Source organism: Pseudophryne corroboree, chromosome 10 (assembly GCF_028390025.1).
Source record: "Pseudophryne corroboree isolate aPseCor3 chromosome 10, aPseCor3.hap2, whole genome shotgun sequence".
Taxonomy (NCBI): domain Eukaryota; kingdom Metazoa; phylum Chordata; class Amphibia; order Anura; family Myobatrachidae; genus Pseudophryne; species Pseudophryne corroboree.
The window spans coordinates 296,626,902-296,648,629 of record NC_086453.1 but is presented as its reverse complement, the minus strand read 5'-3'; the positions used below and the strand labels follow the sequence as shown (position 1 = coordinate 296,648,629).

Sequence of the window (21,728 nt, the reverse complement as noted above, 5' to 3'; positions counted from 1 at the left end):
TCACCTCCCCAGCAGCGCTGCATACCTTCGCTGCCGGGTTCCCGGGTACTTGCAGCGGAGGCGCACCGGTCATCAGGCATACCACTGCTGACGCTCTCCAGGATCGCGTGGCTGCACATCAGGGAGGAGGTAAGAGGGTTCCGGTCCCAGGAGACGGACCACTCCGCTGGCGTGGACACTTTACTGCACAGGGACCCCACTATATCCACCAGGGCAGGGAGCACAGGTCTAATTTACTAAAATCCATTTTACATAGGCTCCACAGAACCTGGTGGTGAGTACCAGCATAAGGGGTAAGGCACTGACCTGTAGCCACTCCCCCAGCTCCGGGCGCCATCTACTGCTGGTGTTCCCGCCCTGGAGCTGCATTTCTCTCTCCCTCACTCCCTGACATAGATTTTGGCGCCATCTTTACACTGCTAGCTGGGCTGATCTCCGGGACTGCAGGGCACTGTCTCCTCTGTAAAGCCGCCTAGTTCATCAGCGCTGTGCATTTACAGACACTTAAGTATTCTACATGTCATTTTAGACAGTGTTAGTTAAGAACAAGTGTGTTGCTATCTGAATATTTAGTACAAGTATTTTGTGATATATATCCTGTAGTTACTGTGCATTGTTATATCTATATTCATACATATCTATATGTAGTTTTACTAGTCCAGTGCAGTTTTATTGTTTATCTGTAATAACTTCTGCATTGTACCTGTGACTGAGTGTGCCTGTAGCTGCTGTGTGGATTCCATTCCTGTGTATCACACTACTTGCTATCAATATATTCTGTACCCTGGGGTGCTAGGTGCATCAGGGTCTCATTTATTTATATAGTGCTATTTATTTTTTTACTGTGTATTTCAGTATCCTCATACTGCTTAAATCCTCTGTTTGTGCCCTGTATTTACTGACACATAACACGGGGTTATTTGCAGGTATTTTCGTCTGGCTAAATTGTACTGTTACTCTCTAAGGCTACATTCCCTATAATGTCTGCCACACAGGGCGGGAAATCTGCGGCCGCTTCTGCACCATGGATTTACCTGAGGGGGAAGTTTTAACTGATGGTTCAGGCACTGGTTGCCATACACCTCCCAGTCAACCCGCAGCACCTGTGGCCAATCAGGACCCACCTTGGGCAGCATTCTCAAGTATGCTGAATACGCTTGTGACAAGTCTTACGCCCCCTGTGGGACCTCCTGTGCCATTGCAGCCACAAATTGTCCCTGTAGTTAATCCGCCTTGGGCGGACACTCTGTCTACCCAGTTACAACAATTAAATCAGTCTTTGGTTAGACAAAAGTCTACCCCACATCCCTCTGGGGACAAGGGGTCATCTAAGCGGGCCATTTCTTCCTCACAATCCACTAATATTTTGGATATTCTTTTGATGAGGATGAGGAATATACTGATCCATCAGACACTGATACAGCTGCTTCTGATGAGGACTCTACAACCCAGTTTGATGTTCCTGATCTAGTGGAGGCCATTAAGCTAATTTTTCAAATAGATGATGATATTGAGCCTACTACTGCATCTAAGAAACCTGATAAGTTCAAACGTCAGAAGGTTGCTAAAGTGGTCTTGCCACATTCTGACCATTTAAGTGACATACGTCAGGAATGCTGGTCGTCTCCAGGAAATCAATTTTCCCTGTCTAAAAAGTTACTAGCTCGTTATCCTATCCCTGCAGAGTTGAGTAACAAGTGGGGAAACTCCACCTCCGGTGGACTCTCGTGTCGCTGAAGGGACCGACAGATAAGCTTGTGGAGGGTTGACTGAAGTCTGTTTACTCCCTTACAGGTGCTGTACATAGACCCACTATGGCAGCCTCCTGGGCTGCGAAAGGAATTGATGCATGGGTTCAGGCAATTGAAAATAAGGTGTCTCAGGATTTTTCTGACACTGCTAGACAATATCTGTCCTATATTACCACAGCCTCCCACTATATTCAGGAGGTGGCCTCTGAGGCAGGTGTAATGGCGGCCAAGGCGTCTACTATGTCTATCCTGGCTCGCCGAATTCTGTGGTTAAGGTCCTGGAAGGTGGACCTGGACTCCAAAAAGTCCTTGGAGGTGCTCCTTTTTAAGGGAGACATCCTTTTTGGAGAGGATCTGAACAAGATTGTGATTGACTTGGCGACTGCTAAGACTGCGTTTCTCGCAGGTACTAATCCTTCTGCTCCGAAGGCTAAGAGTACCATTTTTCGTTCCTTTCGACCTCCAGGGAAAGCAGAAAGTCAGGCCGAGTCTTGTGCTTCCAAAACCACTAAGCCCAAACCTAAACAATCCTGGGCCGCCCGTCAGCCTGCTTCCAAACAAGACAAGCCTGCTGCATGACGGGGGCGGGCCTCCCCCTGGGGGACCCCAGGGTGGGAGGCCGACTTCTGCAGTTCGCCCAGGCTTGGTAAAAGACCATTTCGGACGCCTGGGTTTGGGAAGTTGTCTCTCACGGGTAAGCATTCTCTTTCAAGAAACATCCCCCCTCGCCAGTTCTGCTCAACAGTTATCCCTTCGGATCCATTGAAGCGCAAGCTCTACACTTGGTTGTGCAATTCCTCATACAGACAAGAGTGGTAGTGCCGGTACCTCTGTACCAGACAGGCAGAGGATATTATTCGATCCTGTTTCTAGTTCCGAAGCCAAATGGGTCCTTCCGGCCTATACTCCACCTCAAATCATTGAACAAATTTGTGAGTGTGTCCAAATTCTGTATGGAAACTCTGCGCTCTATTGTACTAGCAATGGGCCCCGAAGACTATATGGTATCCCTGGACATACAGGATGCTTACCTGCATATACCTATTGCCTTATCGCATCAGCAATATCTGCGGTTTGCTATTGGCAACCTACATTATCCATTCCAAGCCATTTGGACAGGCCACGGCCCCTTGGATCTTCACCAAGGTCATGGCCGTGATGACGGCCCTTCTCCACCGTCAGGGAATCAGGATCATGCTGTATCTGGACAACTTGCTGATCCTGGCGAACTCCCAAGAGGTTCTCCTCCGTCATCTGGGACTGACTGTCCAATTCCTACAAGCACACGGGTGGCTCATCAACTGGAAAAAGTCCTCACTGGTCCCTGCTCGGAGCAGCGTTCGTGGATGCACTGCCAATTCCATGGAACTTTCGGCTGCCATAAGTGTTCCCTCCAGTGTCACTTCTGCCCAGGGTAATACGGAAGTTCAAGCAAGGAGGAGGAATACTACTTCTAGTTGCTCCAGCGTGGCCCACACGGCATTGGTTCTCAGACCTGCAGGGTCTATCGAGTGAGCGTCCTCTTCTATTTCCTCAACGCCCAGACATCCTCGTTCAGGGCCATTGTGTCTACCCGTGCCTGGCCAGACTGTCTTTGAGGGTGTGGCTCTTGAGGCTTCACTCCTGAGGCCCAAAGGATTCTCCGAGGCGGGTATTCAAACTATGTTGAAGGCCCGCAAACCGGCTTCTGCGCGGATTTATTACAGGGCTTGGAATTCTTACTTCACCTGGTGTGCTGCTAAGAATTATGATGCATATACTTTCAGAACTTCCAGACTTTTGGCTTTTCTGCATCAAGGCCTAGACTAAGGCCTTCGTCTGGCCTCCCTCAAGATTCATATCTCTGCCTTGTTGGTGTGGTTTCAGAGAAAAATTGAGTCTATTCCTGACGTTCATACTTTCACTCCGGGTGTTTTATGGATTCAGCCTCCCTATGTCCCTCCTGTGGCTCCATGGGATCTGTCTGTTTTTTTGAATGCCCTACAAGAGTCTCCATTTGAACCTCTTGAGTCTGTGGACCTTAAATGCCTTATGCTTAAGGTCGTGTTTCTGCTGGCTATTTTTCTGCTAGGAGGGTGTCTGACTTAGACGCTTTGTCCTGTCGTCCACCCTTTTTAATTTTTCACCATGACCGGGCAGTTCTTAGAACTCGCCCTGGTTATCTACCTAAGGTGGTGTCATCTTTCTATCTTAACCAAGAGATTGTGGTTCCGGCTTTTATCTCTTCTGGTTTGTCCTCCAAAGAACGGTCTTTGGATGTGGTACGGGCTCTCCGTATTTACGTGGAGAGGACTGCCTCTATCAGGAGGTCAGATACCCTTTTTGTACTTTTTGGTTTTCACAAATGTGGCTGGCCTGCGAATAAGCAAACCTTGGCCAGATGTATTAGAATGGTGATTGCACAAGCCTATGCGCAGGCTGGACTTCCAGCTCCTGCTGCTATCAAAGCCCATTCTACTCGGTCTGTTGGACATTCTTGGGCGGCCCACCGAGGCGCATCCGCTGAACAATTGCGCAAGGGGGCTATGTGGTCCTCGGTGCACACGTTCATGAGGTTCTATGCTTTTGATACTTCCGCCTCCCAGGATGCTTCCTTTGGATGCCGGGTTCTTGTGCCCGCAACGGTGCGTCCCCTCCCATGAGGAACTGCTTTAGGACATCCCCAATGTATTCCCTGTGGAATCCCAGTGTACCCCGCTGCAGAAAAGGAGATTTATGGTAAGAACTTACCTTTGTTAAATCTTTCTGCGAGGTGCAATGGATTCCACAGGGCGCCCACCCTGATGCACTCAGCTTCTTTGGGTTTGTATGGAATTAGTCGCTGGTCCTTTCTCCTGTCGTGAGAATGTGGTTCTATGTGACTAACATCTGCCGTCTCTTTTACCTGCTGCTGCACTGAACTGGTTAACGAAACTGAGCTCCAGTATAGAGGAGGCGGTGCAGTGCATCTTGGGAACAGTCAAAGCTTTAGCCTGTTGGTGCCTCGGATCAAGCTTTTAACTTTATACCCCAATGTATTCCTTGTGGAATCCAGTGTACCTCGCAGAAAGAGCTTTAACTATGGTAAGTCTACCATAAATCTCCTTATATATTTTAACAGTTTTATATAGCGCAAATTCTGTTGCGCTTTAAGAAATATCTCATCTGAGGGGGCCCCAGAGATATCATGGTATGGGGCCCCAAGATTTCTGTTGCCGGCCCTGCTGCTGTGTAGTAGTCTCGGCACAGTGCTCTCCAGAAGCTATGTTCTGGAAATGGGGAGCTGCTGCGAGGCGTCTCACAGATGCAGTGTGAGGACCAGATTTATCAAGCCTAGAAGAGTGATAAATTGCACGGTGATAAGGCACCAACCAATCAGCTCCTGACATTTTTAAAATACAGACTGTAACATGGCAGTTAGGAGCTGATTGACTGGTACTTTATCACTGTGCAATTTATCACTCTCCAAGGCATGATAATTCTGGGCCTGAGTCTTGCAGAGCCGCCGGTGAAATGATCTGATCGGCCCTAACACATTTCGCCATCTGCTGACTTTGTCAAGGGAAGAGGCTATAGTGCAAGGGAACTTGGAAGGCGTCACCTACTAGAGATGCTTGTGATTGCGTGATACTCTCTTTCCATATCCCACCCTCTGTTCACCTTTCTGGTGATCTCCACGGCACACGCTGAAAGTAGCCTGCCAGAGATGGGGCACAATGGCCGCTGTTGGGGGCCAGTCCTTTCGGCTTCAGATCACATTTCTGGCTTTTTCATCTTTACCCAAAAAGTGCCAGCTGCACCTTCACTAAGTTTTTCTTTGCTCCTCCTTTAGTTTAAATTGGAACCTTTAATTACAGTGGTCTTACCCAAATCTCCATTGCTGGATTTGTAATTCATTCAGATAAAACGTCATCTCAGAAAACCTTTTCCCAGGAGTACTATAATGTCCTATACCAAGATGGCTCATTATAGGGGCGTGGCCTGGACGGGCATGGTGTAGGAGCCTCACTCCTTAGTTCTTGGGCTCATCTATCCATTTTACCTATCCTGTGCCTCTAACCCGAGTCCTGGCTGCAGCGACTACTTACCTAATCCCTTTCTCCACGCAATGGAAGTCCCCTGGACCGTCGTGAGATCGGAGGCGACTGACTTGTGGGAGTTTCTTTGCTCTCCTGTATTGCGGCTTCAGAGGCCGGGTGCCATCTTGGATTTCAGCTGCCACAGTTCTTGACTTCAGCGCTGGGCTCTCCATGTTCCTTGAAGTGGCTCTCCTGTTGTGGGGCAGTTGAACTCTTTCTTGCTAGTTCCTGTGTGCTCCCTGGGCTGCTGGCTCACCGTGCACATCTGATCCGGCCACCATCCTTGGTCTGCGGCTCAGTGACTGGGAGGCTCTCGATGTGAAGGAGGCCCCTGCTGCCTATTCTGTGGTACAGCTCATGGTGGATTTGGGGTTTGTTATCTCTGGCGTTTACATATTTGCCTGACTTCAAGTTTGTCTTTTTAAAAAATTCTCCTGGTTCTGACGTTATGGATCGCATCCGGAAGGCTATTAGTGTGTCCAAAGAGAGCCTTGCTGACCAGCTTTTATGCTGTTGTGATCAGCCATTACCACAGGCTAATCTTCTGGAACCTACTTTGGATAAATGTTCTGCCCCCTGATGAATGACATTTCACCTCCTTCAAGTTTCAGAAAATGTCACGTTCACTTCTATTTGTAGTTACTCCTGGAGGTTTTGACAACATATCCCCTCCTTATTTGTTTACTGTGGCAAGCGTTTCATCTATCCGACATCCCATACTTGTGAGCTGTGTCAGTCCTGTTAAGAATGGCTGCTTCCTTTGGCGTTAGATTGGATTCCGTGTTCGGTTTTTATTGACATCCTATCCAGATGTTCAGGTTCCAGTTCACTTCATTCTACACTTGCCAGTGAGGGCCTCCACTGCAAGATTTGAAGTCTTTCATTGTTGGGTGGTTCTCAGTGACTCTCTGCCGCACAGTTTTTTAATTTTCCGGTTTTTGCTGTCATCTGCCGAGCCGGGACCGGGGGAAAATGTGTTTGACTTAGTTGATACATGGGTCTTTTGTTGGTATGATCCTCCTTAAATAATGTCAAGTATTGTTTTCTGTTTATATGTCCAGTTGAGCCGTATGTAATTCCAGTCTACCACGTCTTTCGGCTCCAGTGACCGAACCAGTTGTATGACTCCATATTTTATTCCGCTGAGTAGTTATTTGGGATCTTCTCATATATGGTTTCTCCAGTTTACGAAAATTATATTTCGTTTTCTGCCTTCCCGGGATGGGGGGTAATATGGCTAATACAGATGTTCTATGTGCTTTTGGGGGGGGATGTCCCTCTTTAAATACTGCTGTAATACTTTTTTGGCTATATATTCCAATTAGTCATATATATTAATCGCATATTGTATGTTCTGGATGTCTGCAGGTTTTAATTTTAGTAGTATAGTAGGGAGTGGTATTTGGGGCCCCAGGTAGGCTATAAATTGGGGATTTGGTTCTACAGGGTGGGGGGACTTGGAGGGTAGTGTTTATTTTATTTTGTTTGGTCCATACTCTGGGGTTGTTGGGTCGGCACATCTATATTTGTTTATATTTTTTTTTATTTTTTTTTATATACAAAGATTGATCCTGTGAAATTAAAATGCTTAGGCTTAGTGGAAGGTGCTGTGACTTAGGCTCCACACACACTAGACGATTTCGCTCTATGAGCGACGTCGTCTAGTGTTTCCCCTGTCGTGCCGGGTGGTCGGCGGCCGCCCATACACACTGAGCATTATGACTGCTCATATCGCTCAGTGACGTCACAAAGCCGCCGGCCGTGCTTACAGCTCCTGGACGACAAATATCCTTGACTATAGAATTTTTTTTTTTTTTGAGCGGCGTAATTAGTGACTACTGTATGTATCACTGTCCATTGATTATCTGTATACAATCCGTGTGCCTATATAAGTTCTTGTAGTTTTCTCTCTTCAGCCAGTCTACGTAAGCACAACCGGATTCACACAGGTGAGCGGCCGTTTAGCTGCGAGTTCTGTGACCAGCGGTTTACCGACAAAACCCCCCTTTTACGGCACGTTGCCAGCCGACACCAGGAAGGGAGACCTTACTTCTGCCAAGTCTGCGGCAAGACCTTCAAAGGTAAATAAGGGAAAAAGAGGATATGTGCTGCTGTGTCCTGATCAATGTCCTCTTATGTCATCTCTGCTTATATAGGGGGAGATTTATCCAACCTACTGAAAGACATGGAGGAGTGTTACCCATAGCAGATTCTATCTTTCATTTTATAGATTACTGCATAAATGATAGCTAGATTCTGATTGATTGCTTATGGCAGCACCTCCACTTTTCCTATTTGGAAGGATTGCTAAACTCCACCCCATTATGTTACGCCACACTTGTTGCCATATCACTGTTTATATTGGGCACGTGCCAATTGGATTGCCTTAAAATGTGATTGGTGCAAAGTCATGTATTTAAAAATGGACATAAATAACCTTTTTTTTATTTTTTATTGGTATGAAGGAACATTATTATGAAAGCAGTAGGTGTAATGATGTTGCATAAAGTTCTAAACAGACCTACTGTATATGAAGCAGGATAAATATTTCAAGAATTCAGGATGCAACCCCCCTACTAAAATCTAATTACCTGCACAAGTTTGAGTCTATTAACCACACAAGTTTGTGACAAAATTTATCACTGATGCCTATGTCACAAATAAGGCGCCAAACAAACCCCAAACTATGCTGGGCTATCTGTGGCCTCTACGCAGTTGACAATTCAGACAGGCTAATCTGTGGCCTCGAACGCTGTAGACAATTCAGCCAGGCTAATCTGTGGCCTCGAACGCTGTAGACAATTCAGCCAGGCTAATCTGTGGCCTCTACGCAATTGACAATGCAGCTAGGTTAATCTGTGGCCTCTACACAGTTGACAGTTCAGTAATCACTTTATACATAATCGTGGACACCCATAATCATTCATTAATCATTTTGCCCCACACATAATACTGTAGTTACGGCTGTATAGCTACTTTCAGTGGGAAGACTCTGCAAGGTAAATAGTACTAATAGGCTGCATCTCATTAATATTGGTTCAGCCCCTTAGTGTGCAGGTGACATACTGACTCTTCATCACTGCGTAGCTACATCTCATGGTGTCTGATTCCTCCCTTCTAGCCACCGAGCAGTTGCGTGTCCATGTGGCCAGACATCGGGGAGTACGGAAGTTTGAGTGCACGGAATGCGGGTACAAGTTCACTCGGCAGGTGAGTGCTGGGAGTTCCATTGTTTGCTGTACAAATGTAATATATGACCAGATTATATGAGCCCATCATCCACTGTGTATTGCCTTGATCACCAGAGCAGTTTTGCTGACCTCAAGCTGTTAGGCTAAAGCTTATACAGGTGATTCATGTGATGTACAGACATCATTACAGTCACTGTAACGCCAACGCCTTCTGACTGACAGTCACATAGCGGATACAGTAGCCTGTGGTTCCATCTGACGGAATTAGACCATTGCTCATGTAGCCAAATTCCTACATAGAAGGTACATTGTTCGTGCTCATACTTTATAGCACTACACCCTCCTCCGTTTTTATAATGCACTCTCACTTACCACCACATATCTCCTGTGCTACATTAGAATGTTCCCCGTACTAGATATGGGCACTGTGATCCTTTATAGTAGTCTCTGCATATTTGCATTTATTAATGGCAGTTCCCATTTGTTTGGTCAGAAGAGTTGCAGTAGCCATTATTGGCCTTCTACTCCAATAGAACAGTGTCCAGCTTACCAGGAAATATGTAGAAATATTTGCTTTGCTTTAGTACGACTGAAAACCTCCCTTGTTTCAGGCTGAATGCAGCCTTTCCATTGCGTCATTACAGAAGCGCTGCGTTCCGCGATGTCCCTAGCTCCTTGTAAATTAACAAACTGCAGTCTGAGTCTGATTAGACTTCTAAGGCCCAAATGTATTAATCCTTAACAAGAGGTAAATCTGAGACACCTTAGGAGAGATAAAGTACCAGCCAATCAGCTCCTGTCATTTTTTTAAACACAGCCTGTGACATTGCAGTTAGGAAGCTGATTGGTCATTTATCTCTCCTTATGCGTCTCAGATTTATCTCTTGTTAAGGCTTAATACATTTGGGCCTAAATGCCTTCTAAATGTCTGATTGATGAGTAGCAGGCTCCATTCATATCTTGAACAAAGTGAAACATGTATTTATAAACGGAGTACATTTTTTAGTCCCTTTAAAAAGGTGTATAAATCGTAGAAATTATCATTTAGGTTGTGCATTTTTCGGAAGTATTATACTAGCGGAGAGTGTCTGTGAGTGCAGTAATTAACGTTACAGATAGCATTTGTTAATATGAAAGCACTGTCTTCAGCATGTTTCACAGTTTGTTTTTTCACACTTTCTAAAGGCTCATCTTCGCCGACACATGGAAATTCACAACCGAATTGAAAATTACAATCCACGTCAGCGGAAACTACGCAATCTAATAATTGAGGAGGATAAGACTGTGGTGATTGGGTTACAGAGCCCCCAAGAACTGGACGTTGGACCTACAGAGATCATAGTAGAGTCCATCACCTCCAACGCTCTTCCAGAAGACGTCACAGAGCAGAGACTGTGTACAGAGGACGAGTTCCCGGCGGAAGTCATGGAACAGTCTATAATCATCACCGCCACCATACCTATTGACGAGTGTGAAACGTGATCAGCTGACAGAACTCCGCCCACAATAGCGTGTTTATTTATTACATTGGTGCATTCTATTTCCAAATAAAAGGGAAAAAGTGTGCAAGTTTATAGTAAACTGCCCATTGCACTGCCTGATTATGTTCTTGTTTAACTATTTATGTCGTTGAAATGCAGGATTTCTCATAGCAGCCTCCAGTCTGCAATAACCAGGATAGTAGATCAATTAAAATAAACCCTTTTATTCTTTTTCAATGGCATACAAATAGATTTTAGTTTAAAATATTTTGAGCGACTGGATTCTTGCGAGTATTGGATTTGTCCACAAAATGACATCTGTAGCTAACAAGTTATGAGGTGATTGTCATTACAAAGTGACTTCTCTGGGCTACAAAAGACGGATAAGGGAGTTTAGTCTACCTAGACCACACCACTGTTACTCTATGCTTGCCTGAGAGCCAGAGCTTTGTACACGCAGGTGGTATGTGTTCTTACTACTAATTGTGCATTCATGCAGATAGTGCCAATGTAAACCTATGTTCACTTTGTTCCAGCAAGGTTTTGATACTATCTGCTATGTTAAAGTGTGTTATTGACTAGTAAAATACAATGGATATTGGTGACCATTTGTTAAGTAATACAGGACCCCTTGTTCTTGAAGCTTCCCAACAGCATGCTCAACTTCCTCAAACTCAATGGTGCAGTTAGTCTATACTCTGCGGAGTAATGTATATAGTGTGACTTGGTGATCCTTTCTTGTGTATTTCCTAGAGATGAGCGGGTTCGGTTTCTCTGAATCCGAACCCGCACGAACTTCATGTTTTTTTTCACGGGTCCGAGCGACTCGGATCTTCCCGCCTTGCTCGGTTAACCCGAGCGCGCCCGAACGTCATCATGACGCTGTCGGATTCTCGCGAGACTCGGATTCTATATAAGGAGCCGCGCGTCGCCGCCATTTTCACACGTGCATTGAGATTGATAGGGAGAGGACGTGGCTGGCGTCCTCTCCATTTAGATTAGGAGAGAGAGATTGACCTGAGGCTGATACTGTAGAAGAGAGTGCAGAGTTTAGTGACTGACCACAGTGACCACCAGCAGTGCAGTTGTTTTATTTAATATATCCGTTCTCTGCCTGAAAAAAACGGTACGCACAGTGACTCAGTCACATACCATATCTGTGTGCACTGCTCAGCCCAGTGTGCTGCATGCCTGCATCATCTATGTATATATTATATATCTGACTGTGCTCAGCTCACACAGCTTATAATTGTGGGGGAGACTGGGGAGCACTGCAGTGCCAGTTATAGGTTATAGCAGGAGCCAGGAGTACAAGACAGTCACATACCATATCTGTGTGCACTGCTCAGCCCAGTGTGCTGCATCATCTATGTATATATTATATATCTGACTGTGCTCAGCTCACACAGCTTATAATTGTGGGGGAGACTGGGGAGCACTGCAGTGCCAGTTATAGGTTATAGCAGGAGCCAGGAGTACATATTATATTAAAATTAAACAGTGCACACTTTTGCTGCAGGAGTGCCACTGCCAGTGTGACTGACCAGTGACCTGACCACACTGACCACCAGTATAGTTAGTAGTATACTATATTGTGATTGCCTGAAAAAGTTAAACACTCGTCGTGTGACTTCACTTGTGTGGTGTTTTTTTTTTTATTCTATAAAAAACTCATTCTGCTGACAGACAGTGTCCAGCAGGTCCGTCATTATATAATATATATACCTGTCCGGCTGCAGTAGTGATATATATATATTTTTTATATCATTATTTATCATCCAGTCGCAGCAGACACAGTACGGTAGTTCACGGCTGTAGCTACCTCTGTGTCGGCACTCGATCCATAATTGTATACCACCTACCCGTGGTTTTTTTTTCTTTCTTCTTTATACATACATACTACTACATCTCTTTATCAACCAGTCTATATTAGCAGCAGACACAGTACGGTAGTTCACGGCTGTGGCTATTTCTGTGTCGGCACTCGGCAGTCCGTCCATAATTGTATACCACCTAACCGTGGTTTTTTTTTTCTTTCTTCTTCATACATACATACTACGACATCTCTTTATCAACCAGTCTATATTAGCAGCAGACACAGTACAGTACGGTAGTTCACGGCTGTGGCTACCTCTGTGTCGGCACTCGGCAGTCCGTCCATAATTGTATACCACCTAACCGTGGTTTTTTTTTCTTTCTTCTTCATACATACATACTACGACATCTCTTTATCAACCAGTCTATATTAGCAGCAGACACAGTACAGTACGGTAGTTCACGGCTGTGGCTACCTCTGTGTCGGCACTCGGCAGTCCGTCCATAATTGTATACCACCTACCCGTGGTTTTTTTTTTCTTTCTTCTTTATACATACATACTACTACATCTCTTTATCAACCAGTCTATATTAGCAGCAGACACAGTACAGTACGGTAGTTCACGGCTGTGGCTACCTCTGTGTCGGCACTCGGCAGTCTGTCCATAATTGTATACCACCTACCCGTGGTTTTTTTTTCTTTCTTCTTCATACATACATACATACTACGACATCTCTTTATCAACCAGTCTATATTAGCAGCAGACACAGTACAGTACGGTAGTTCACGGCTGTGGCTACCTCTGTGTCGGCACTCGGCAGTCCGTCCATAATTGTATACCACCTAACCGTGGTTTTTTTTTCTTTCTTCTTCATACATACATACTACGACATCTCTTTATCAACCAGTCTATATTAGCAGCAGACACAGTACGGTAGTTCACGGCTGTAGCTACCTCTGTGTCGGCACTCGGCAGTCCGTCCATAATTGTATACTAGTATCCATCCATCTCCATTGTTTACCTGAGGTGCCTTTTAGTTGTGCCTATTAAAATATGGAGAACAAAAATGTTGAGGTTCCAAAATTAGGGAAAGATCAAGATCCACTTCCACCTCGTGCTGAAGCTGCTGCCACTAGTCATGGCCGAGACGATGAAATGCCAGCAACGTCGTCTGCCAAGGCCGATGCCCAATGTCATAGTACAGAGCATGTCAAATCCAAAACACCAAATATCAGTAAAAAAAGGACTCCAAAACCTAAAATAAAATTGTCGGAGGAGAAGCGTAAACTTGCCAATATGCCATTTACCACACGGAGTGGCAAGGAACGGCTGAGGCCCTGGCCTATGTTCATGGCTAGTGGTTCAGCTTCACATGAGGATGGAGGCACTCAGCCTCTCGCTAGAAAAATGAAAAGACTCAAGCTGGCAAAAGCAGTAGCACCGCAAAGAACTGTGCGTTCTTCGAAATCCCAAATCCACAAGGAGAGTCCAATTGTGTCGGTTGCGATGCCTGACCTTCCCAACACTGGACGTGAAGAGCATGCGCCTTCCACCATTTGCACGCCCCCTGCAAGTGCTGGAAGGAGCACCCGCAGTCCAGTTCCTGATAGTCAGATTGAAGATGTCAGTGTTGAAGTACACCAGGATGAGGAGGATATGGGTGTTGCTGGCGCTGGGGAGGAAATTGACCAGGAGGATTCTGATGGTGAGGTGGTTTGTTTAAGTCAGGCACCCGGGGAGACACCTGTTGTCCGTGGGAGGAATATGGCCGTTGACATGCCTGGTGAAAATACAAAAAAAATCAGCTCTTCGGTGTGGAACTATTTCAACAGAAATGCGGACAACAGGTGTCAAGCCGTGTGTTCCCTTTGTCAAGCTGTAATAAGTAGGGGTAAGGACGTTAACCACCTCGGAACATCCTCCCTTATACGTCACCTGCAGCGCATTCATAATAAGTCAGTGACAAGTTCAAAAACTTTGGGTGACAGCGGAAGCAGTCCACTGACCAGTAAATCCCTTCCTCTTGTAACCAAGCTCACGCAAACCACCCCACCAACTCCCTCAGTGTCAATTTCCTCCTTCCCCAGGAATGCCAATAGTCCTGCAGGCAATGTCACTGGCAATTCTGACGAGTCCTCTCCTGCCTGGGATTCCTCCGATGCATCCTTGCGTGTAACGCCTACTGCTGCTGGCGCTGCTGTTGTTGCTGCTGGGAGTCGATGGTCATCCCAGAGGGGAAGTCGTAAGCCCACTTGTACTACTTCCAGTAAGCAATTGACTGTTCAACAGTCCTTTGCGAGGAAGATGAAATATCACAGCAGTCATCCTGCTGCAAAGCGGATAACTGAGGCCTTGACAACTATGTTGGTGTTAGACGTGCGTCCGGTATCCGCCGTTAGTTCACAGGGAACTAGACAATTTATTGAGGCAGTGTGCCCCCGTTACCAAATACCATCTAGGTTCCACTTCTCTAGGCAGGCGATACCGAGAATGTACACGGACGTCAGAAAAAGACTCACCAGTGTCCTAAAAAATGCAGTTGTACCCAATGTCCACTTAACCACGGACATGTGGACAAGTGGAGCAGGGCAGGGTCAGGACTATATGACTGTGACAGCCCACTGGGTAGATGTATGGACTCCCGCCGCAAGAACAGCAGCGGCGGCACCAGTAGCAGCATCTCGCAAACGCCAACTCTTTCCTAGGCAGGCTACGCTTTGTATCACCGGTTTCCAGAATACGCACACAGCTGAAAACCTCTTACGGCAACTGAGGAAGATCATCGCGGAATGGCTTACCCCAATTGGACTCTCCTGTGGATTTGTGGCATCGGACAACGCCAGCAATATTGTGTGTGCATTAAATATGGGCAAATTCCAGCACGTCCCATGTTTTGCACATACCTTGAATTTGGTGGTGCAGAATTATTTAAAAAACGACAGGGGCGTGCAAGAGATGCTGTCGGTGGCCAGAAAAATTGCGGGACACTTTCGGCGTACAGGCACCACGTACAGAAGACTGGAGCACCACCAAAAACGACTGAACCTGCCCTGCCATCATCTGAAGCAAGAAGTGGTAACGAGGTGGAATTCAACCCTCTATATGCTTCAGAGGTTGGAGGAGCAGCAAAAGGCCATTCAAGCCTATACAATTGAGCACGATATAGGAGGTGGAATGCACCTGTCTCAAGCGCAGTGGAGAATGATTTCAACGTTGTGCAAGGTTCTGATGCCCTTTGAACTTGCCACACGTGAAGTCAGTTCAGACACTGCCAGCCTGAGTCAGGTCATTCCCCTCATCAGGCTTTTGCAGAAGAAGCTGGAGACATTGAAGGAGGAGCTAACACGGAGCGATTCCGCTAGGCATGTGGGACTTGTGGATGGAGCCCTTAATTCGCTTAACAAGGATTCACGGGTGGTCAATCTGTTGAAATCAGAGCACTACATTTTGGCCACCGTGCTCGATCCTAGATTTAAAGCCTACCTTGGATCTCTCTTTCCGGCAGACACAAGTCTGCTGGGGTTGAAAGACCTGCTGGTGAGAAAATTGTCAAGTCAAGCGGAACGCGACCTGTCAACATCTCCTCCTTCACATTCTCCCGCAACTGGGGGTGCGAGGAAAAGGCTCAGAATTCCGAGCCCACCCGCTGGCGGTGATGCAGGGCAGTCTGGAGCGACTGCTGATGCTGACATCTGGTCCGGACTGAAGGACCTGACAACGATTACGGACATGTCGTCTACTGTCACTGCATATGATTCTCTCACCATTGAAAGAATGGTGGAGGATTATATGAGTGACCGCATCCAAGTAGGCACGTCACACAGTCCATACTTATACTGGCAGGAAAAAGAGGCAATTTGGAGGCCATTGCACAAACTGGCTTTATTCTACCTAAGTTGCCCTCCCACAAGTGTGTACTCCGAAAGAGTGTTTAGTGCCGCCGCTCACCTTGTCAGCAATCGGCGTACGAGGTTACATCCAGAAAATGTGGAGAAGATGATGTTCATTAAAATGAATTATAATCAATTCCTCCGCGGAGACATTGACCAGCAGCAATTGCCTCCACAAAGTACACAGGGAGCTGAGATGGTGGATTCCAGTGGGGACGAATTGATAATCTGTGAGGAGGGGGATGTACACGGTGATATATCGGAGGGTGATGATGAGGTGGACATCTTGCCTCTGTAGAGCCAGTTTGTGCAAGGAGAGATTAATTGCTTCTTTTTTGGGGGGGGTCCAAACCAACCCGTCATATCAGTCACAGTCGTGTGGCAGACCCTGTCACTGAAATGATGGGTTGGTTAAAGTGTGCATGTCCTGTTTTGTTTATACAACATAAGGGTGGGTGGGTGGGTGGGAGGGCCCAAGGACAATTCCATCTTGCACCTCTTTTTTCTTTTATTTTTCTTTGCGTCATGTGCTGTTTGGGGAGGGTTTTTTGGAAGGGACATCCTGCGTGACACTGCAGTGCCACTCCTAAATGGGCCCGGTGTTTGTGTCGGCCACTAGGGTCGCTAATCTTACTCACACAGTCAGCTACCTCATTGCGCCTCTTTTTTTCTTTGCGTCATGTGCTGATTGGGGAGGGTTTTTTGGAAGGGACATCCTGCGTGACACTGCAGTGCCACTCCTAAATGGGCCCGGTGTTTGTGTCGGCCACTAGGGTCGCTAATCTTACTCACACAGTCAGCTACCTCATTGCGCCTCTTTTTTTCTTTGCGTCATGTGCTGATTGGGGAGGGTTTTTTGGAAGGGACATCCTGCGTGACACTGCAGTGCCACTCCTAAATGGGCCCGGTGTTTGTGTCGGCCACTAGGGTCGCTAATCTTACTCACACAGTCAGCTACCTCATTGCGCCTCTTTTTTTCTTTGCGTCATGTGCTGATTGGGGAGGGTTTTTTGGAAGGGACATCCTGCGTGACACTGCAGTGCCACTCCTAAATGGGCCCGGTGTTTGTGTCGGCCACTAGGGTCGCTAATCTTACTCACACAGTCAGCTACCTCATTGCGCCTCTTTTTTTCTTTGCGTCATGTGCTGATTGGGGAGGGTTTTTTGGAAGGGACATCCTGCGTGACACTGCAGTGCCACTCCTAAATGGGCCCGGTGTTTGTGTCGGCCACTAGGGTCGCTAATCTTACTCACACAGTCAGCTACCTCATTGCGCCTCTTTTTTTCTTTGCGTCATGTGCTGATTGGGGAGGGTTTTTTGGAAGGGACATCCTGCGTGACACTGCAGTGCCACTCCTAAATGGGCCCGGTGTTTGTGTCGGCCACTAGGGTCGCTAATCTTACTCACACAGTCAGCTACCTCATTGCGCCTCTTTTTTTCTTTGCGTCATGTGCTGATTGGGGAGGGTTTTTTGGAAGGGACATCCTGCGTGACACTGCAGTGCCACTCCTAAATGGGCCCGGTGTTTGTGTCGGCCACTAGGGTCGCTAATCTTACTCACACAGTCAGCTACCTCATTGCGCCTCTTTTTTTCTTTGCGTCATGTGCTGATTGGGGAGGGTTTTTTGGAAGGGACATCCTGCGTGACACTGCAGTGCCACTCCTAAATGGGCCCGGTGTTTGTGTCGGCCACTAGGGTCGCTAATCTTACTCACACAGTCAGCTACCTCATTGCGCCTCTTTTTTCTCTCTCATCCATCTGGGGGACGCTGCGCCATTACTTGTGGGTTAGAGGTGTGTGGTTGTGGAGTTTGGCACAGAACTATTAAAACCTGACTCCTCCCCCCTCTAACCCCTCCCATCTCCTTCCTGCCTAGCCAGCACCTCAGTTTTAGTTTTGTGCCTGTGGAGTACAGACACAGTTTTTATTTCTCCTAATTTTTATTTATTTTTTCTTTATTTTTCTATACCTAGTCCCTGTTTACAGGTGACAGGTATAAATGGAACAAGGATGCTGTCAGAAAGGGCCACCATACCTTGGTCACTGGGGCCTTTTGATTCACAAAAAAACGACAGATCAAAGAGGTACTGGACAGCCACAATCTGTCACTGGCAGTATTGGGCTGTCCCTAACGGTTTTTATTATTTATTAATATTTATTTATTTTACTGATTTTAGTATTATTTTTACTTTACCTCTCCCCCCTCCCCCCCCCCCCCCCCGGCGCAAGCCCGCCAGCGGGAGCTGTGCCGGAGACCTGTACCCATACAGCCGCAGTACTGTCTGAAGGGCTGTGGGGACGGACGGGGATCCCGGAGAAGCCGCCGCAACAGTCGCTATACTTAGCAACGCGCGGCGGCCCGAACTTCCGGTTGGTCGCGTAAGGAGAGCAGGGACGGCTTCCCGCTCTGTTCTGCCCGCGCGCGCGTCACTTTGCCTGACGCCATCTACAGTGACAGGGGGACGCTGTGCTCGCTACCTGAACAGAACAACTTGGGGTGGCGGCACGCGAGAGCCGCAGACTTTCGGCTGCAGCGCGCCTACTGAAGCTGACAGGCGCTTCCTTGTTCAAGAAGGGACGGACTCCCGCCCTCCACTACCACGCGCGCACTCCCGTCCAGGTATGCAGGGCTCCGGCCGCCATCTTCTCCAGAGGCAGTACGGGGGACACCGTGCAGCGCTCACAACAAATGCTGATCACCTAACAGCAAGTATATTTTGGGACACAGTATAAATTCACTGTAGATTTACATTGTGTCATGCTATACTTTTAGGGGAGGTAATTTTTGCAATATAAAATATGCACAGTATGATTCATAGTATATTTACAATATACAACAGTATATGTCAAAGTATTGGACTACTCTACTGAGTTTATTGTTAATTTGTAGTGCATTTGCTGTTTCAAAAAAGAAAATAAATTAATTAATTACTTATGAAATCTACAAAGGGTAAGACCGCCTCGGTGGTTTATTTTTTCCTGCTCACTATGGGGATCATAGCTAGCAAAGGGAAGCCCGGACGCAGGTACTCTGTGTTTCATGCTCTGGGGCATCTGTGGCGGACCAGCAGGAAAGTTCCGCGGATCAGTCTATGCCTCTATGGCTACAGTGGAAGCTCTATGGGCTCGAAATATGGGCTCAATCTCTAAACAAATTTGTTAACTCTGCCGGCAGTTCTTATGCTACAAAACGGCCGCAGCCGTTGCCCGCTATAACTTTTCCGGAGGAGTAGTTGGAAACATTCCCACTGGAGGATGGGGAAGTAGACCCAGAGTGGGATAGTAGGATGAGGAGTTTTTCTACTAGCTCAGGTGTTAGATTCTGATATAAGCCATCCGTCAGACTCTTAATATTCAGAGTTCGGAGGTGGCGGGTTCTTCCTCTGCCTTTTTCAAAACACAAAAAGACAAGTTACTGTCTTTCCCCCGTATTCACACTTTGCGGATATTTGAAAGAGCCCTGACTTAAGTCGGATTCTCCTGTCCCAGCCCCAAAATAAATTTTAATTTATATAAGGGGGATACAAGATGTTGAGAAACCCAAAAGGTAGACGCTCCTATTCACATTTAACAAAAGCTACGGTTATTCTTTTTGTACATGGGCAGTACTGCTGGTGTAATGCTTGGCATTGCTGCCTTAGAGCACTGAGGTCGTGGGTTCAATTCCCACCATGGCCCAAACTGTGAGGTTTGTACGTTTTAGTTAAAAGATCCTACAGATAGGAAGATTGAAACAATGATTAAATCTATGTTATCTTTATCAGGAATTTTCTACTCCCAATTATAGCTAGCATTTGGGTCCTCATGGCCGCGGATGACTGGCTGGCATAGGTTGTATCTTGAATGCAATCCCACGATCCATCGGAAGTCATTCAATTAGAAGAATGAGACCTTGTTAGAGTCTACTGCGCTACCATCCTGTATTTCTGCCTTGACCGTGACAGCAAGACGGTCTCTTTGATTTCGGGTTTGGGAATGCCGTTTCTGACTCGGAACAGAACTTGACGGCGATACCCTTTGAAGGTGAGTTCTTTTTGGGTCGGAATTACAGAAGATTATTCAGAGACTACAGGGGGCAAGAGCCCTTTTCTTCCATTTGCTCCTCAGAGACCGAAGACCACGAGGTTTCGGTCCTTTCGTACACAGGACAGAGGTAGTTTCCATCCCTTTCGTTCTTTCTCCAGGTTCCCACGAAGAGAGGCATTCAGAGGTAGAGGAACACAGGCGGCTCTTAGACCAGCCAGTAAACCTGCCGACATACCTACTGCATGACGGTTAATGATCTCTGGAGGGATCAATGACGGTTCGGGCTCGGTTACGGCAGTTCAAGGAAGTGTGGCTCCTGTCAAAACCAGATCTGTGGGTGACGGAGGTCATATCCAGAGATTATATGTTACATCTCGAGGAACCAGTCCCATATCGTGTGTTCGTCACTCCTCTCCAAAAACGCTCCCTCCAGACGTTGAGCTCTTCTTTATGCAACAGCCACTCTCTTACTAAATGGAGTGATTCTTCTAGTTCCCTCTCAGCAGAGAGGTCGGGATTTTACTCAGGTCTTTTTCTTGTGGACAAACCGTTTCGGCCAAAAGGGTTTGAATCCATATCTCTCAACCCAAAAGTTCAGAATGGAATCCATCCATTCGATTATCGCTACATGAAACCAGGGGAATATTTGGCTTCAGTGGACGTAGAGGACGTCTACCTGCATGTTCCTATTTGGACAGGTCGTCAATCTTGTCTGAGATACGCAGTCGGTCCTTGCCATTTTCAGTTTCTCTTCCCTTTGGTCTATCCACGGCTCCTCAGGTATTCACAAAGGTCATGGGCCGTGTGGTGACAATTCTGCGTTGCCAGGGTGTCAGCATTACTCCGTATTTAGATGATCTTTTCATCAGGACTGTCAGAGTTAATCCTTCACCAGAACTTGCGTCTCACGATAGAGACTCTATAGTCATTCAGATGGATAATAACTTTTCCACAGTCGTCTTTACTTCCTTCCCAGAAAATGATATTTCTGGGATTCTTATTCGACGCCACCAACCAGAAAGCGTTTCTTCCTCACGGACAGGACCTCATCTCGAATTACAGCTAATCCGCTTGTCTGTAAAGACTCGTCGATCGCTTCGCTGGTGGCTTCACAGCCCAATTTGACCAAAAAGGGTACCGTTCACGATTTGCTCTTGGGGGATGGTCACCACAGACACAAGCCTCAGAGGTTGAGGGGCGGTGTTTCAGACTCCTCACTTTCAGACGTTCTGAAACAGTCGAGTCTAAGTTACAGATCAACATCTTGGAGTTGAGGGCAGTCCGGTAGGCACTCCTTCGGATTCAAACCATGGTAAAGGGTAATCCAGTCCGGGTTCAGCCCGACAACGCCACGACAGTTACTTAAATAAAGGAACTCGAAACTGGACCGCCAGGAAGGCGGTCGCTCAGATTCTCACTTTAGGCGAAACATTGGGTTCAGATTATATCCGTGATTCACATTCCAGGAGTCGAGACCTGGGAAGCGGTTTTCTTAAGCCGTCACACGGTGCA

At 46.8% G+C, this 21,728-nt stretch overlaps 1 protein-coding gene across 7 annotated transcripts in view; it reads left to right on the top strand.

Moving 5' to 3' along the window:
• ZBTB48 (zinc finger and BTB domain containing 48) overlaps nt 1-10,598 on the top strand; it is a 67,891-nt gene extending 57,293 nt beyond the window's left edge. For 5 of the 7 annotated variants that reach the window (XM_063943401.1, XM_063943398.1, XM_063943400.1 and 2 more), the window contains exons 9-11: nt 7,726-7,890; nt 8,931-9,019; nt 10,186-10,598. In XM_063943401.1, coding sequence (XP_063799471.1) covers nt 7,726-7,890; nt 8,931-9,019; nt 10,186-10,482 — 551 coding nt within the window. In that variant the 3' untranslated portion in view covers nt 10,483-10,598. Of the gene's footprint in view, nt 1-7,711; nt 7,891-8,930; nt 9,020-10,185 lie in introns of all 7 variants that reach the window. The other 2 variants (XM_063943404.1, XM_063943403.1) reach the window with 1 other exon arrangement.
• The last annotated feature ends 11,130 nt before the right edge of the window (nt 10,599-21,728 follow it).